At 40.0% G+C, this 19,239-nt stretch overlaps 1 protein-coding gene across 1 annotated transcript; it reads right to left on the bottom strand.

The window, feature by feature from the left end:
* Nucleotides 1-1,889: 1,889 nt before the first annotated feature.
* On the bottom strand, nt 1,890-17,863 carry LOC105443560. Its single transcript, XM_011676866.2, has 8 exons — nt 17,137-17,863; nt 13,308-13,766; nt 11,131-11,281; nt 9,994-10,185; nt 9,486-9,738; nt 6,933-7,062; nt 5,970-6,221; nt 1,890-4,696 (listed from the first exon to the last, which is right to left on the bottom strand). Exons 1-8 carry the CDS (start codon nt 17,761-17,763, stop codon nt 4,163-4,165), a joined length of 2,598 nt encoding a protein of 865 aa, XP_011675168.2. The 5' UTR covers nt 17,764-17,863; the 3' UTR covers nt 1,890-4,162.
* Nucleotides 17,864-19,239: the final 1,376 nt, after the last annotated feature.

Raw genomic sequence — 19,239 nt, 5'->3', positions numbered from 1 at the left:
GTAGCCTTTTCAACAAAGGAAACAAAGAATTTGAAATATAATACAAAATAAGCAAAAAAGAGTTGCAACAAGACCAAAACTCAAGGTCAAAATCTCCACTCAAGAGTCTCATGAAAGACCAAGTAGATCTCTTTTGTTCTCATGGCGTATTGTGTGAAGCATTAGTTTCAAATATGACACCAGAAAGTATGAAAGTAAAGACAAATTGTACTTTCAAAGGAAAGATGTAAATATTGTCATCTGAAAATTAAAATCTTACATTGATTGTAAAATTATTTACACTTTAATTCACATAGATGTAAGATCTGGACACATCTCCATTCTTTTCGCATTGCCTGAAGCTGTGGAAGTTATGGTGAACGAGAAGTACTTTCGAGCAGCTGAAGGGGCAATTCTGCTAGCTAGCTTTCGACGAAGCACATTGCATTTCACAGTGATGAAAGAAATAAGGATACCACCACAATATGCAATAATCACATCTACTGGCGTAATATAGGGAGGGATGGGGGAGAGCTGCCCTGAAATAATAATGCAAGAAAATATTTGCATTTTCTCAATATAATTAAAACATTCCTTGCATATCTAGGCGATTGGACCTTTTTTATTCTGAAATTCCTGTTTTCCCGAAGCTTTTTCTTCTTGTTTGTCAGCAGCTGAAACTCCTTAAAAAATTTCTGGATAGCACACCACCCCTACAAAAAAGGATTGGTTCATTACACCACTGATTAGATAAGATAAAATTTCCTGTATGCATACGGTTCAAGGACAATTAACTCTCACCTAAACAACTAGCCACTAGAGAGGACAGCTAATCGAGTTATTGGAAGGTAGCAGAATAGTGAGTCTTGTAGAAGACATTCCCACATTGGCACCGACTACAACCGCCACACAGGACATATATCTACGATTATTGGAAGGTAGCAGAATAGTTAGTCTAGTAGTAGAAGACATTCCCACATTGGCACCGACTAACACTGCCACACAGGACATATATCTACGATTATTGGAAGGTAGCAGAATAGTGAATCTTGTAGAAGACGTTCCCACATTGGCACTGACTAACACCGCCACACAGGACATATATCTACGATTATTGGAAGGTAGCAGAATAGTGAGTCTAGTAGTAGAAGACATTCCCACATTGGCACTGACTACGACCGCCACACAGGACATCTTCTACGATTATTGGAAGGTAGCAGAATAGTGAGTCTAGTAGAAGACATTGGCACTGACTACTACCGCCACACAGGACATCTACGATTATTGAAAGGTAGCAGAATAGTGAGTCTAGTAGAAGACATTGGCACTGACTATGACCGCCACACAGGACATATATCTATGATTATTGGAAGGTAGCAGAATAGTGAGTCTTGTAGAAGACATTCCTACATTGGCACTGACTACGACCGCCACACAGGACATCTATCTACGATTATTGGAAGGTAGCAGAATAGTGAGTCTTGTAGAAGATATTCCTACATTGGCCCTGACTACGACCGCCACACGGGACATATATCTACGATTATTGGAAGGTAGCAGAATAGTGAGTCTTGTAGAAGACATTCCTACATCGGCACTGACTACGACCGCCACACAGGACATATATCTACGATTATTGGAAGGTAGCAGAATAGCAAGTCTTGTAGAAGACATTGGCACTGACTGCGACTGCCACACAGGACATCTATCATCTATCAGTTGTTGCAATGAGTGACGACAACACACATCTGGTGGCAAGAAATTCTAACCGGTTGGTATATTTCTAGTTTCTACGAGTACTGTATGTTTAAGGGGGAAGACACGGAAAGTCACGCATCCACACACACTCACTATGTAGGCAAACATATACCAAAACTTCTTGAAACAACAATATGTTGACTGATAAACTGTTTTGATGAACTTCGTTATTTTCTCTAAATAATATACAAATTTTAACATCTGAACGTCACTGCATTTCATTTCAGAAGAAAATTCAATATTCTCAATTACCTTCATACTATTCTGTTCCATCATAATTATATGATTGTCTTTGCATTCTGGTGCATTTATAAAAAAATTATGGTTGATTGAAACAGATGTAGTTAAAAGAGCCAAGTTATTAAAAACACCTATTCAAAAGAGAGTGAATAGAAATAAACACGATGCAAAAGGGACTCGCTGGAAACACAAGAGATCAACTTTCTATTCAGTTATTAGAAGTGATGTCATTGTAAAACTATGTTAAGTTCATTAATTTTGTTATTAGACATCAGTGTCACTTTGAAATTAAATAATTTATTATGCTTTGTTATTTTGAAGAAGATTTGGATGATAATAAATTCCTCTGAATCATGAGAAGAAAACAAAAATGATTTTTCTTATATCTATGTTGCATAAGTTAATGATATGCATTTATTCTTTTAATCCTGCATGCTATCAAATAAGTTTTACTTTTTCCTTCCAAGTCAAAGTAACTGGACACGTCTGGTCAACATCCGAGACAAAAATACTCTTTACAAGATCAATTACCCGTATTACATTTTAATACCTGTATAAACATGGAATGCTACAAGAAATAGATAATGTTCTCATTTCCTTTGGCAGTCCCAACATATATCTCCACAATCAACAGACTTCCCAAGATCCCTCAAAATCCTTAGGCTGGCTAATCAACAACACCAAGACTTCTGGACGTAAATAAAAACAAGTAATAGTGAACACCGTAAATATGAGGCAATGTGAATATACAGTGCGTCCCAGAAAAACGAAACCGAGAATTATTGATGTTTTATCATAACTTAAAGATAAACTTAAGTTCTGGTAAAAAAAAAAAATTTTTTCTTCACAGAATCAAAGAAACTTGCACTGAATGTTCAAGATTACAAATAAATGTCATGTGCCAAACAATTTTGGAAGAAAATGTATACTGGCTGAGTAATGAGCATAGAAAGAAGGGGATTTTAAAAGAATCTGAACGCAATTCCTGAAGGTACCATCAGAGTAGTGGTGGCAACAGTGGGCTTTGGCCTAGGAATTTAAGTACACGATGTTGATGTCATCGTGAACTGGGGAGTGGAATAAATGCTTGTTTACTAGCAAGAAGTGGGCAGATGGGCTCACGATGGCCATCAAGGTTTAAATACTCACTGATGTACGCATATCCTAGATCTATTAATGAATGTACCGGCGAGATAGTAAAAAGGACCCTCGCAGAGAGAAGAATCAGAAGCACCATTCTGAAGAATTTCAAGCTCCCAGGAATGGAGGAAAGACATAAGGAATTGTCCACAACGTAATGAGAAGTGTACCATGTGATAGTGCAGGAAATGCCTTTGTTGCACTTTCTGTGCAGAAGGTTGTACATGTAGAGGTGGAAATATTGAAGTAACAAATCGTCTCGTATCAACAGAACGTTAAGGTAATTCAATGAGAACCTAAAGGGGAGAGGATGGTAGGAGGAATGCTTCATATAGGGTTTCTTGAGATGCTTCTTCTTCAACTGACACATTTGCATGAGCTTTGTCCATTCCTTGGGCCCGTTGTAGCTGGTGATTTTCTATGCACTCAATGAATATATCCTGCTGTGTTAGAGCATGTTTGAATACGAAATCACTAAAGCCAGTGTGACTCCTTCCAGGGAGTTGCTCCAAACAGTTATGCTCCAAAAGCAGTTTCGCCAGCTCCAACGTGTCTTCCTGCATGTTTTGAGCCTTTCTACTATCATTTTCGCGTTTGTTTTGGGGCAAGTGCACTTCAAACTTACTCTGAAAGTCCTGACGCATACCCACCACTCTGCTATAACGGTTCATTGTACTTGGAGTGATGTTTCCACTGCATGACTTGACAGCAAGTTTGAATTCTTCTTTGAGATGATTCATTGCCAAGTCCATGGATATGTTGTGACCTCTTCCACCACGCACGTTCACCGTTCTGTTCCATTTCATTTGATGCGCCACACGCTCTGGTACACCACCATTCATGTCGGTTAGTAGGTGAAAACCTTCAATGAAATATTTCGGGTGCTGCATGTTGTAGAAGTCTATCATGTCAGATCGCCAATGAGAAATGATACGATCACCATCATTTTCTCTGATGGCATCGTATCGCGCCCTTTCTCCCAGCCCCCGAAAGAGCATTGCTCGAGAATACTGGAAGACATGGTCATCGGTAGCGTGGAAGACGACTACTCTTTTTTCTTCTGTGATGCTTGAGAACACTCTATGGAACAGTAGTACTTATCCTCAGGTACATCTTCTAGTGTCATATTCATGCAGGAAAGGTGAAACCAAGATCCACGACGACATGAAGGGTTCTCACAAAACAACATATCATCCTCAATATCGGTGTGACAGATGCAGTATGGATACACATGGATCTCGCTTTCAGGTTCTTCCACATGCTGGACTGCAACCTCTGGTTTGTCTAAATACTCGAATGCAATCTCCACCACTAACTCAACAACATCTTGAAAATACAGCAATCCTTCATCTCCTTCTGGAAGATCTTTTGGCATCTTGCTTGGATCATCGATCTCAACATGCAAACAGGCGGCTGCAACCACATACGCTTCCGTTGAAAGTTGCAATAACTCTGTGCCGGAGTCGAAGGCGTGTATCACTTTGTCTGGTTTAAAACTCCGGCCATACTTTTCCTTGATGAAGCTGAGTGTCCCAACGTCCATTGAGCTGCGCACATCATACAGCAATTTGTAGGTATCCTATTGAGGGCAACATAAGTCACAAACGTGGATCAATATAAACAATTATATACCTCATTTTAAGATTCTTTACTAATCCTGTCTTCTGATTGGTTGAAAATGCAGTCATGTTCTTAACCATGCCCGCTAATTGAAATTCATAGTCATTCTTCCCGGCTCTACCGGTTTATATCCATTTTTCATAGCACTTTTTCCATGGCTGTGAAACGTGACGTCATTTTGCTGCGATCCCCATTTTGGTTTACGTGTTACCGTATAAGTTTCTTTTGTGCGATGACCGATGCGCAATACCGTTAACGGTGTTTGAGTGCAATTCGATTTTGGTCGCTGCATTCAGGCGACGAATCTACCAATCCACGCAGCGCAGACGACCGATCGCCATTTTGTGTACTAGTCTCGATCGCAAAATACTGGGGTTTTTTGTTTCCAATTTTTTGTCAATAAAGAGGCAAAATGGAGGACACAGCTATGCCAAGATTTCAACTTATGGATGACATTCAGCTGCAAGACTTAATCGATTCTGACATCGAGTCAACATTTTCCTTTTTTTCGGTATATAAAATATATATTGACTGCTTTTAATATTCGAGGCATAGTTGTTTCTATAGGGTCTCGGGAAACTCACAACCTGCTATGACCCCGCGGCGCAAGCGCCTTGGGGTCATAGCAGGTTGTGAGTTTCCCTTGACCCTATAGAAACCACTATGCCTCTCAAAGCAGTCAATATATCCTTACTATGTCTGCACTGATATCGTTGCAATTTATAAGACTCAACAAAATTCATCTTTGCAATTCATACAAAATGTCTTAGGTAATAAGCTTTACAGGTGCAGTGGGTATGTTTCACAACCTGAAACAATTTTGACATGTTAAGCATTTGCATCTATGCCTATACTAGTGAAAAGAAAAAACACTTCAATAGGCAGCAGTTACACTTTTATCATCCATGGTGAGGTCTCTTTTGCCACTGAAAAAGATACAATGGTTTTGTGTTGTTGTTGTTTTTCATATATATCCACTTGGTGGCTATAATATTTTTAGGAAAAATGCAGAATGAAACAGAAAACAAGAATGGATGTGTGGATAGCCTACCTGATTACAACTGTGCATAATTTGTCAAGTTATCACTTTCATGGTTGTTTATATAAGCACCCAAATACAATATCATATTATTGCAAGAACTCAATAATACATGCACTCACAAGAAAGATGTTGTCTTGTAAGTTCCATTAATTTCATACAAAATTTTTAAAAATGTGCAGTGCCAACATACCTCTAAGAGAAGGCCACGTTTGTGCCTTTCTTGGATTGTGGGATGAAGACCCTCCAGGCGGTCGAACGAGTTTGTCGCGTTTCTTCTGGAATTTAGCGCATCACGTGCACGTTCGCATCTAACTCCATCTCCATATAGCACTGTGGTGACTGGCTCGCCATCTTGGTAGGGTACTAGGTCGTGATAGCTCTGGAGAATGTCGACCATATCGTAAATTTTTGCTTCATCTTTCATCAAGACACCTAACGGTACCTATGCAATAAATGTAATAAATGCAAAATGATCAAAATGAAATGATGTTGTAATTATGAAAGTGCAAGTTGCCATAGATATTTTGGTGTGGGTCAAATCATGCTCATCATAACTATATTCAAAGATTACCTTGCTATAAATTCAAAAGATATGGATGTAAGCCACATCTAAAAGCTTCATTTCTAATCAAACCTACCAGTATCTCGTTTGGCAATGATTGCACTTCATGTGACCCCTTGCAATTCATTACAGATAATAGTTTACAAATATCCGGACAAATGAGCAGTAACAGATTTGAAGGAAGACTACATGGAGAGTTGACTATGCTCAGTTGAATTTAACGCCTCTGCCCTGAACAGAATCGGAACACATCCCACATTCGTTTTTCAAGTCTCTGAAATACCTTTTCTAAATCAATTAGAAATCAGGGAAAAAAATATTAAATTTTTTTCTAGTTCTAGTTTTCAAGCTTGCTTGCATGAAAATAACACTCTTTAATTTGTTTTGCATTGAACTCTATGCAAGTTTTTTTGGGCTCTTCTATGACTTTTGGGGGCTAATTCGCCCTGAGCCCCCATGTATATTTTTCCCTGTTAGAAATTGATGTAACATTTCATCTCTTCTCATTTCGAATAGGATAAAATATCTTTAAAGGCAACAAACTGATCTCCCGATGCTGCACTTGTTGATGAGGATAGACCAAACACTTACTATTTTACTCTTCTGCTTGGATTCTTTGAAGTATGGATGTGGTATGTGGTTTTTGACGTGCTCAGCGAATCGTTGAAAGCAAGGCATCAGTTGTGTTAGAATCCTTGAGACTATGACAGTGTACTCTTCCCTGAAATTAAAAAAATGTATGCGTTCTGTTTACGAGGTGGACGTGAACGCTACTTCTCATATTAAAGTCACTACATGTAGCGTATTATTTGCTGTCCAGGCCGATGCTTAGCCGTGCCAGGGAGAGCGGCGCCCGCTGGTATGGTGCCTTCGGTAAAAATTGTTTCCCAAATCAAGCACTGTCAAACCCACCACTCAGAAACTGGGACCAAATGTCCGGATTTCTATTTGGACTCGGAGGAAAATGGATTATTCTGCCATCTTTGGTTTTTAAAACAGCATTGTTTACTGTTATTATTATTATTAAATCGGCGCCTTCAACTGCAACTCGAAGTAAAATTGCATGCGTTTCGACGGACCTGGGATACTGCTCTAGTGGTATTGTGGTGGCAAAAAAAAATCAAATTAAAAAAAATTAAAAAAAATTATAAAAAAACATGGCGTCCGAATATTCGAGTATTAGCTTGTAAAGTCTGGGAGTGTACTCGGGTACCTCATTACACTGTTGTGCACAGCCTGAACGGGTGGCCAACCTTTAAAAGCTCGCGGGCCACAGCTAACGACTGGCATAACTTGGCGGGCCGTAGGTAGTCTTCTCCTCCCTCACACACACACACACACACACACACTCATGCAATACGTGTACACACTTGTAATTTTGTAAAAACAAACAAGCAAACAACAAAATCAGTGAAAAAATATCAGGTTTACTTATTAAGTGTGATTTCTGGGGCTGCATCTCATTGAACGCGGTGTAAAGAAAAGGGGACTACCCTATCCAGTTTACGATTAAGATTCATGAGAAAATTCAACGGCGGGAGAAAAGGGTTGTAAGTTTCAAGCCGGGGGGGTTCTCAGATTTAGTTTAGTCGGGAGTGTGCCTTTCAAGGCTCGAAACCCCTACCCATTTTAAAGGGACATTAAGGGGATTTTGCTCGAAATAAAGCACATTTTTCTCAATTTTCTGGAGTTTTTCGGGTGTTTGCCATGCAATGCAAACACCCAAAAATTTGGGAAACGCTCTTGGCGGTCTCGCCTGCATTACGCAATTTGATATAATGAAAAATTGAGGTTGGGATATTATTTATAGGCAGGGTGGCCCATTAGCAGCCCCCCCCCCCAAAAAAAAAAAAATCCTCTGAATATAATCAGCATTTTGAAGTGAGTTTTGGCTAAGAATCATCAGAAAATATTTACTATAACTTGTACCAAGATTGATAACTTTAATGAAATATGAACAAATAATAAAAATTGATTTATTAATTCTCATATTAAGTTGTGAAAACATAATCCAAGTTTACTGACCAGGCTAAAATGACCTTTGACCAGGACTTTGTGACCTAAAATTTGCATCATATGATTTGTGATACTTGATAACCCTTGTGTACAAGTTTCATGGAATTTGAAAAAAATGCTTTTGAAATTATGCTGAAAATTCAAAGTCTTGAGGTTGATACCACAACATAGTCTAAGTTTGCAGACCTTAAATTACATTTGACCTTGATTTTGTTACCTAACAGACTAATCAAATGATTGATGATACTTGATAACTCTTTAGTCTAAGTTTCATTGAAAAAGAACATACACTTTAAAAATTATATTGAAAAATCAAAAACTTAACCTGAGGTTAAGTTTTCGATGATGATGCCACAACGTAGTCCAAGTCTTGTGACCTGAAATGATCTTTGAACTTGACTGTGTGACCTGAAATTCTGCTCAAATGATTGGGGATACTTGATAATTATTTGGTCCAAGTTTCATTGAATAAGAACTTATACTTTCAAAATTATACTAAAATTTCAAAAACTTAACCTGAGGTTAAGTTTTTGATGTTGACGCCGTTGCCGCTTTATGTCTCGCTTTTTGCTACGCAGGCGAGACAAAAACAGACCCAGTTTTGTATCAAACAATTAACGAGTCAATACATATGTTGTGAATGATAAAAACAAATTATGGAAATAGACACTATGAACATGACGGACAAAGAAAGCGGACAAAATATACAGTTCCTCATTGGACCCTCAACAATTGCTTTGGTAGACAAAGGAACATCCCTTCACTGCTGTATGTAAAAATGTGTAGAACAGGTGAATATGCATGTGACACCTGTTCTACAGATTTTTTACATATATATAGCAGTGAAGGGATGTTCCTTGGTCTACCATAGCAATTGTTGAGGGTAGAATGAGGAACTGTATATTTTGTCCGCTTTCTTTGCCCATCATGTTCATAGTGAGAGATAGTTGTGTGTAAATGTTTTACCCTATTTCATGGCTGCTAAGCAGGCCGCATTTCATTTAAGAGCTATTTTTATAATTACTTTTCCGATGCTGCGCGGGCCGCACCGCGGGTTGGCCACCGGTGCGTTAAAGTGTAGCTAACGTGTATCTGTAAATGAAAAGTAAAGATAAGCGTAGGTCATACCTAAGGAGGGCCTCGTCACTGTCATTTGGTAAGTACAGCAGGGGATCTATCTGCAGGATGTCGTTGGCGGTGGGAGGAGTGTCACTCAGAAGGTAGGAGGGCACACGATCAAACGCTGCATATGCCTTCACCATGTTGAGTTCCTTGTTATTCTTGTGTCCCCTATTGTACCTGTCGTGCATCATCTGGCTGGCATTGTCAAATACTATGGTGTAACCAATTTTTGCGGGCTCTGTTCCATCCGGGAGCGAATCTATAACGGATAATATAAATTTCGTTAATTGTGTTGGAAGGGTGTAACTCTTCAACACCATAGATAAAGAACAAAACAAAACAAAAAGTATGATTTGCATACAACTATTGACATAATTGCACTGAATTTTCACTTTGGACTACAGCTGTACTCTAGTTTGTTAGCCTCTTATGCGGGTAGGGTCGGCTCCTTGACCTACCCACATAATAGGCTAACAAACTAGAGACAAAATTGTTGGTCTAAAGCTGTGCATACCATCCATTGTTTCATCCAGATTGTCCGGAGACTTGTCAGTTCTGCCCGTTGAAGTAGTCTCTTCGGGATTTTCAGGTGTAGATTTTGACTTTTTCCCCTTTGACTTTTTCCCATCTGCTTTGTTGCTGGAAATGGAACTTTCCACTTGGTTTGTTTCAGCTGCATCAGATGAGCCGCTGGATATTGCCAGCTCTGTCATTGTAAGAATAGCAAAGAAAATAATGTTGGGTTATTACAAATAAATCTACTATCTTCATTCAGGTTTAGTGGGGTTTTCATGCACACTATAGGTCTATATTTTATAAAGTACAGGGGCGGATCCAGGATTGTCAGAAGGTGGGGGGGGGGGGGGGGGGTGGGCGGGCCGGGAGTGCCCCCTCTAGATCCACCACCGATAAGTATATAAGTGCACTATTCCCATCAGGATTGGCTCTATACCTAATTATTCAATTGACTTTGAGATGTGAGATGTGAACAAAAATGTTAAAAACATCTCCAAATGCATGCTTGTTGTATCACGGAGTGCACTGAATGTGCATGAATGAATAATGATAACATAACTTTCAGGAGCACGTATCCAGTATTTTGTCTCCGCGCATTTCAAAATTTGTTCTGCAATGACCTTTATCTGCTCAAGCTCAGACTGCAACTGTGAACTGGCTTATTGCGTTGGTTCACATATTTTTCTGAATTGTTATCAATTGATTAAAGAGACAGAGTTATCAATGTAAGCTGCATCCAGCTTTTCTTCATTCAAGACTTGGTAGTCATTCTAAGCAGCTAAAATATAATCTTATTGCGACAAAAAGGTCACTTTGATTTATTATCATTAAACTATATCACTAAATGACCGTCATTTGGTATCGATGAAAATAAGTATGCTGTAAAAAAGACATTGAAAGTCAGAACACATTTGTTTTCTCTTGATTCCTTTTTGTTTCAATTTTCGCTTACCGGTATTGCTGCATATAATTTTTGTATGGGTTCAACCATAATTCCTGAACATTTAACAATAATAATAATAATAATCATACCACTACTACCACTACTACTACTACTACTACTACTACTACTACTACTACTACTAATAAAAATGATGATAACAATAAAGTATGTGATTCACAAAAAGAAACATGCCTGTTTCTTGTGCTGGTATTGCCTCACATGCTTCTAGTTCCTTTTTCTTTTCCAAGATGTCACGATCAGATTCCTTGATCATAGTGTCGATGCAGGTTGCTGTCCTATCCATGAATGTGGACATACCGAGACCATTTAACCTCCTGAATGTCTGTGAAATACAGAAATGGAAGGGGGGGGGGGGGGAGGTTTAAATATAAAGTTAAACTCTGACCAAGATAAATTAAACAAATTGCAAGTGTTTTACATTTCATCAATGTTCCCTACTATCTGCTACATTGTACATGTATAGTGATGGCACATGCAAGACTATTGACAGTCAACCAAGCATGATCATCAGGCACGACATCTCGAGCCGCTCAATTATAGTACGGGTACTTAGTTATGCATTATTATGTCATCAAAATAATGGTGACAAAAATGAAAAAGAAAGTAAAGCTTCTGCCCGAAAGTAGGCAAATGGTTGCCCCATTCCTTGCTGGGTTTTGCCCAGATATTGTGATTTGAAACTCTTTTGTGCCCCCACCTGCCCCCTCCCAGGTCCAAAAGCAAGTTAAATAAGTCACCTCGCAAAAAGGCATTTAGATCACCAAACAAACAAACAACAAAACAAAACTAGATGGAATTCGACTGCGCGCAGTCGAAAATGATGCCTCCGTCATAGAGCAATTTTACAAACCGAAACGGAAGAAATTTTTCAAATTCAAGTTCAATTGTAATCCATTAACATGTTCTCAGAATATCGTGATTACAAGCAATTTCTCATATACATATATGACCCTTTGATCTTTGACCTCATGACCCTAAAATCTACTCAGTTCATTGGCTCTGCAAGATTTCCTGAGTTAAATAGTAATCCATCTGTCAGTTCTAATGAGAATGCGTCCACAAGCTATTTTTGCATACATAATGAGCCCATGACCTTTGATCTTATGAACCATTCATTGGCTCTGCAAGATACATAAATGATCTAAGTTTGGCAGGAATCCATCAATCTGTTCTAATGATAATACGATCACAAGCTATTTTTGCATACATAATGAGCCGCATGACCTTGACCTTTACCTCATGACCCCAAAATCTAATCAGTTCATCAGCTCTGCAAGTAACATTACATACATGACCTAAGTTTGGCAGGAATCCATCAATCGGTTCTTGAGATAAGGCGATCACGAGCTGTTTTTGCATACACAATGTGCGCTGTGACCTTTGACCTCGTGACCCCAAAATCTAATCAGTTCATTGGCTTTGCAAGATACATACATGACCAAAGTTTGGCAGGAATCCATCAATCGGTTCTTCAGATAACGCGATCACAAGCTGTTTTTGCATACAAAATGAGCCCTGTGACCTTTGACCTCGTGACCCCAAAATCTAATCAGTTCATCAGCTCTGCAAGATACATACATGACCAAAGTTTGGCAGGAATCCATCGATCGGTTGTTCAGATAACGCAATCACAAGCTGTTTTTGCATACATAATGAGCCCTGTGACCTTTGACCTTTGACCTCGTGACCCAAAATGTAATCAGATTGTTTTCCTATAGTGATACACACTATCACTAAGTTTGAAGTTTAAATCTCCAGTGGTTCTTGAGATATCATGATAACAATCTCAATGTATGGAATTTCATAAGTTGACCTCTGTGACCCTTGACCTTTGACATACGTGCTCCAAAATCTAATCAGATCGTCTTCCTATGGTGATACATACTATCCTTAAGTTTGAAGTTTAAATCTCAAATGGTTCTTGAGATATCGCGCTAACAAACTCAATACAAGGAATTTCATAAGTTGACCTCTGTGACCTGTGACCTTTGACCTACGTACTCCAGAATCTACTCAGATCGTCTTCCTATGGTGATAAATACTATTCCTGAGTCTTAAGTTTAAATCTTAAATGGTTCTTGAGATATTGTGATAACGGTCAAACGGGACGTACGGACGGACGGACGGACAACCCGAAAACATGATGCCTCCGGCACCACCTTCGGTGGCGGAGGCATAAAAATAATACCAGACAAAAAATTACGATGGAGGTTCATACTGTAGGCCTAATATATATGTGGCTGTTCAAAGTAAATTTGATTATTATCATAATGCATTCGCTGTAATAACAACTGCTTATTAATGTTATTTAATAACTTGTGTTTCTTTTTAGTCAGGTTTATAATTACCTCACGTCCACAGTTGGAGAGCCACAGTTCAATGCCAATGAACTCTTGCAACAGTCTCATTGTTTTAGGGTTTCCCATAAACGCCAACATCCCGAAGATTGCTCCTACTGCAGGTCTCACATGACGAGCAATTCCACTGCTTCCCCGAGATAGACGGTCGCTTTTTCTGTTAGCCGTTGCAGCTCCCATTATGGCTGCATGCAGGAAAGGACACTGTTGCCTTGCTTCTGAAAGTGCTTTTTTCCAAGAGAATGACTGAAAGCTTTGGAGTTTTTTTCCTTCAGTAGAGCTCCTCCACACAGACCCCGTTGACTCTTTGCAAATATTCCGGATCTCAGCTCGAGTTGCATTTTCAACAATCTTTTGTACCGTTCTTGTGAAAGCTGTGCTCTTTCTTTTAAGAAGTTTCATTGCCAACCCATATTTGCCCATCCTCACATACTTTATAGCCGCGAGTTTCTAGAACAGAAGCAAATGGTTAATGGTGACATGTTAAAACGGGGCTTAAAATGGAAAAAAGACATAGATCTATAGTATAGAAGAGTTTTTGACGGAGATTCCGAATATATATGACAATGATTTTTCTTAGGAATCATCCATAATTCTGAAATCATAGCTTTAAAAATGATCGAGTCAGATCGCTCAGAAAAAAAGCCCAGTTTTGAAGCTGTTACACATAGGACATTACGTCACTGCAGGAGAAAACATTGCAGGTAGCCAGGTACGCATCGAAAGTATAGACTCTATACATAACATTTGTGTCTGGAGAATTCTTTCCTCGGTTTTTGAAGAATTTCATTGCGAAAGAAAAGGAGAAATAACTGAACACAATGAGAGTGACGAAGAGGTTTCAATGATCGATCGGACAGTGAAGGACTTTACTTAGGAAATTTAAAGAATGGTAACTTTTCTTGCACTTGTCGTAAATAAGAAAATTGGCGCTTGTTCAGAAACCTATCCAAAATTTGACCCGTAACTCCGGCGTGGAGATACCCTACTAAAACATACCCAAAATATATACGCGCTGTATGAGTGTTATTCAGCGCATTATACGGCAGCAGCACATTTACGAAGTGCCAGTCAAAGGTCATCACCATTGTGTAGAGATCGTGAATTCACACGCTACATGTGAAAAGGGAGCTAAGCTGTATCGGTCTGGTAAGAAAATTGCCATTATTTCCTTATTTTTACCTCCGATTTTTAAATTCAGGATGTAATTACGATTACAACTAACATAAAATTCATCAAAGCCACTGTCCAATATTGGTTGGGTGCGGGAAAGTGTGATTTTGGACACATTTGAGATGTTGTTTACCTACCTCTCCATGCAGTCGTATGGGAGGCGGTTAAGGCTCCCTTGAATCATATCATAAAAAACATTTCAAGAGAGCCCTTAAGGCTAGTTTCACGGCAAACCGCTGCACAATACAAGTGCATACCGATGGTGGGTTGCGGGCGGGCGCGCGCCTGTGTGAAGGTATCTACTGTCATGAGGATACTGTAATACTAATAGGGTGTCTGATCGCGCACCACGTTTTGTGTGCTAAAACCCTCCCCATTGACATTGAAACACATCCCTATAAAGTCTATGTGCATTGCAAAATAGGTCAAGTTTTTAAAAATGAATTTAGATTCAAACCTTAATCTGTTGTGATCCTGAAGGTGATACTCAATAAATGAGGTGTCATATGAAAGGGCAGATTAATTCCCATATTTCCAACGGGGGGTCATTTCAAATTTCTAAAAATATCTTGGTCAAAACAGCGATTTAAATGCGTTTCCATGGCAACTCGGGAGATTTCCAACTTTTGAGAATCGACCCCCCCGAGCCCCAAGGGATCACGTAGGATTTAAGTTTGAAAATACCCTTCCCCCACTTTTTGCATATAGCCTAATGCATTAGAATGCAGCTGTTGAGCAAAAAATGATAACTCGGCGTGAACCACTTTTTTGTCCATTCTGACCAAAATGCTATGAATATTGCAGAGTTTTTGAGGGGCTGTATCTTTTGATAGAAACATCGGTGAGTCTTGAAATTTGAAATGTATTATTCGGATTACAGTTTTTATTCAAATAGATCTAGGTCTAGATCTAGATCTATCCAACAAAAATGGTGAAAAACGATCCCAAATTGAAAATTGAAAAATCGTTCAGACACCCTAACTGTAATCGACGATTGGATACAACATGGAATCGTCGGGTAGGACAAAGAATCACCCCCTTTTTCCCCATCAAAGATTTCTTCAAAGTTCAAATTATAATTTCAAGTGGCCAGCCAGATGCCCAGAGGAGTCAAGCAACCTAGATCTACTCCCTTACCGAACTGAAGGCCTTCGCTAAGCAGTCGCACAAGCAGTCACAAGCAGTCGATATAAGCAGTCGCAAGCCTTCATTTGCAACATGCATGTCAATGTATTGCTGCAAGCCTTCGAAGGCTTGTAAGCAGTCGATAGGCCTTCCCACAGCCAAGTTAATATGCAAATTAGCTTCGACTACTTATAATGAAGCTCTAAATAAGCAGTCGACTGCTTATAATGAAGCTCTAAATAAGCAGTCGACTGCTTATAATGAAGCTCTAAATAAGCAGTCGACTGCTTATAATGAAGCTCTATATAAGCAGTCGTGTTTAAACCTTCCTAAGCCTTCGAAGGCTTATAAGCAGTCCGTAGGCCTTCCCACAGCCAAGTTAATATGCAAATTAGCTAAGCCTTCATCATTGACTGCTTATACCTTCGTCGTTGAATCACCTAAACCTTCGTTGTCGACTGCTTATCCCCTAAACCTTCGAGCGTTGTCCACTGGGTACAAACCTTCGACTGCCTATATTACCTAAACCTTCCGTCATCAACTGCAGCTGCGCTAATTTGCTCAAATATATTTGTGAACAAGTATTTACAAAATCAATGACCATGCAATTTCCTAATCTGTACAGAAAGCAAACTCAATTTCGTATTGTGTAATTGTATTACTCACCTTCTGGACAAAATGAAGATGTTTAAAGTAGCTCCAGCAGCTAGCAGTCCAGTGCAAAGCAAAGTTGATCGTATTTCTCCAACACAAGAGTGCTTGTGTGGGACTGTAATCTTGGTAACAAAATTCGATCCTTTCTCATTTTGTTAAATTCTTGCCGTAGAATACTCTCAAAATTCTTCTTTCCTGGTGTAAATAATCTACCCCTTATTCCCTATACTGTGGGTTTTACAGGAAGACAAATCTGGCGAAATTGCAAAGTAATGATTGAAATATGCGCCGTTCAGCTCAGCTCAGAGTCTCAGTGAAGATTTGAATTTGAAAATTACCGGTTGGCCTATTCGCCTTCTACCACTAGATGGCAGCACACATTTGGAAAATGAAGGCCTTCGCGGTCTTCTTTAAAAGTGACTGCTTATCTTTGAAGGCTTATTTTCAGCGACTGCTTATCTTGAAGGCTTATTTTCTACTGACTGCTTAATAAGCAGTCAACATTTTTGGACTGCTTATATGAAAGTCTTTGAAGGCTTAGCTCTCGCAAACTAATAAGCAGTCGAAGACTAAAACAAGCCTTCGAAGGCTTATGAAGTCTTTGAAGGCTTTGTGAAGGCTTAGCGAAGGCTTATCGAAGGCTTATTAAGCAGTTTTCTTTGGTAAGGGCTACTAGATCTAGTAGTAGGCCTAGTAGTAAGTCAAAATTGTAATTACTCCCTTTGCATATTTTGAGATAATGTTGCCCAACCCGCTGTTTGAATATTTTCTGATGCACCTCCTGCAGAAAGCTCCCACGCCTTCGGCATCGCAGCTTCCGGCAGTTAGATCTAGACTCTAGACTAGACAGTAGATCTAGACTACTCACAGTCACTTGTTGTTGGCTGGATGGGCTTTCGTTCTCCTGACATTGACAACCTCCCACAGTATGACGCGGGTCCTTTTTTTTTTGGTTAGGTCTACTTGATCCTGTTGATCTTGAAAACCTAGGCTTCTTCAGAGGGCTTCTTTGGGAAGTTGTACTTGTAGATCGCTTTTGGCCACATGGGGTACGACTACGAGCGCCGGAGCTTGTGGATGAGGGTGTCGAAATGGATAATGCTCCCGTCATAGTTGTTATGAGCTCTCTTAACTCGCGACCTATGGAAGCAGTTGGGGCTGATTCGTCGTACAGTTGGGATAAGGCAACGTTGAATTCATGCCGTTTAGTTGTTGCAGATGACAAAGTTGAACGACATGCCCTACAAAAATAAAGTGCGTCTAGGTCTAACGAATACGAATGTTCGTCTTCCTTAGAGTTAGAGTTAGAGTTTGAAAGAGGCACGCGCACACCCCAATGATTCTTGAGGACCTCTGCCAGAGATCTCCTACCAGTGACTTTACCACTAGATCTAGATACGTCTGTGACTGTGTATCCGATCAGGTTCGAAGACAATGTGAACCTATCTTTTGTAGCCAGAATTTTATTTGCACAAATACTGCACGTCGAGGCCATGACTGTATCACGCTCTCTTCAAATCGTCACATTCTATAGTAGGACCTATAATGTTCTTGAATGCAACAGTCACGTCAGCTAGCTCATCAGACATCACCTACCTCAGCTGTCCCATCGCGCTCAAATAAAGAACTAGATAGATCTAGAACACTAGAGGGCGTACTCGCGTATATCAAGGGGAGGGGGGAGGGGTCGAGGGGGCCCTGGCCCCTCCCTCCTCGAGAGAGAGAGAGAGAGAGAGAGAGAGAGAGAGAGAGAGAGAGAGAGAGAGAGAGAGAGAAAGAAAGAAAAGAATGAAAGGGAAAGAGCAAGAGGAGAGCAGGGGCGGATCCAGCCGGCAACAAGAGGGGGGGGGGGGGCCCAAATCTTGAGAAAAAAATTTAGCGCCGACTTAGCCGGCCCATGAATAAGCGGGGAGGGGAGGGGAGGGAGGGGGGACGTGATGGAGAGGAGAACCACAACTTTTTTTGAGGGGGTGAAAAAATATATATTTTTTTTTTTTTTTGGGGGGGGCGGGGTAGGTGTCAAGGTGTCCGCTTTTCTTTTTTGTTTAAAAAAAGTTTAAATTTATGTTACTATCCTATTTTTTTTTTTACCGTTTTGGGGGGCTGGGGGTTTGAGAAATCGCTACGTGGATCTGCACCTGAGTATTTATACTGACGAGGGTTCCAGACACCCTACCAGTGACTTTACCACTAGATACGTCTGTGTATCTGATCAGGTTCGAAGACAATGTGAACCTATCTTTTGTAGCCAGAATTTTATTTGCACAAATACTGCACGTCGGGGCCATGACTGTATCACGCTCTCTTCAAATCGTCAAATTCTATAGTATTAAATTATACCAATGTTCTTGAATACAGTCACGTCAGCTAGCTCAGCTCAGTCCGCTTTGCAAATCGCGCTAGAAGAACTAGATAGATCTAGAACACTAGAGGGCGTACTCGCGTATACATATCGGTATCCGTCACAGGCGCTAGGCGCGGATCAAGGGGAGGGGGGGGGGTCGAGGGGTCCCTGGCCCCTCCCTCCTCGCCAAAGAGAGAGAGAGAGAGAGAGAGAGAGAGAAAGAAAGAAAAGAAGGAAAGGGAAAGAGAAAGAGGAGAGCAGGGGCGGATCCAGCCGACAACAAGAGGGGGGGGGGTGGGGCCCAAATCTTGAGAATTTTTTTTAGCGCCGACTTAGCCGGCCCGTGAATAAGCGGGGAGGGGAGGGGGGTGGGGGGGGGGGAGGACGTGATGGAGAGGAGAACCACAATTTTTTTTGAGGGATGAAAATATATATATATATATATATATATATATATATATATATATATTTTTTCTTTAAATATTATTATCCTAATTTTTAAAACCGTTTTGGGGGGCTGGGGGTTGGAGAAATCGCTACGTGGATCCGCACCTGAGTCCTGGGTAAACGAGACATATTATTATTGTTATTATAGTTCTTTTCCTTATGGCTTATCAAGTGTAAAAT

The sequence above is a fragment of the Strongylocentrotus purpuratus genome, unplaced genomic scaffold, assembly GCF_000002235.5.
Source record: "Strongylocentrotus purpuratus isolate Spur 01 unplaced genomic scaffold, Spur_5.0 spur5_scaffold_14, whole genome shotgun sequence".
NCBI lineage: Eukaryota > Metazoa > Echinodermata > Echinoidea > Camarodonta > Strongylocentrotidae > Strongylocentrotus > Strongylocentrotus purpuratus.
This window is presented reverse-complemented; position numbering and strand designations above follow the sequence as displayed.

What these genes read in the sequence shown, in the direction of transcription:
- LOC105443560 (XM_011676866.2), bottom strand. Translation starts at nt 17,763, where the DNA reads ATGGCCTCGACGTGCAGTATTTGTGCAAATAAAATTCTGGCTACAAAA. An exon ending in TCTCCAACTGTGGACGTGAG is followed by an intron (nt 11,282 to 13,307) that starts GTAATTATAAAC and finishes TGTATTTCACAG; the next exon opens with ACATTCAGGAGGTTAAATGG. An exon ending in TCTGGATGAAACAATGGATG is followed by an intron (nt 9,739 to 9,993) that starts GTATGCACAGCT and finishes TATCCGTTATAG; the next exon opens with ATTCGCTCCCGGATGGAACA.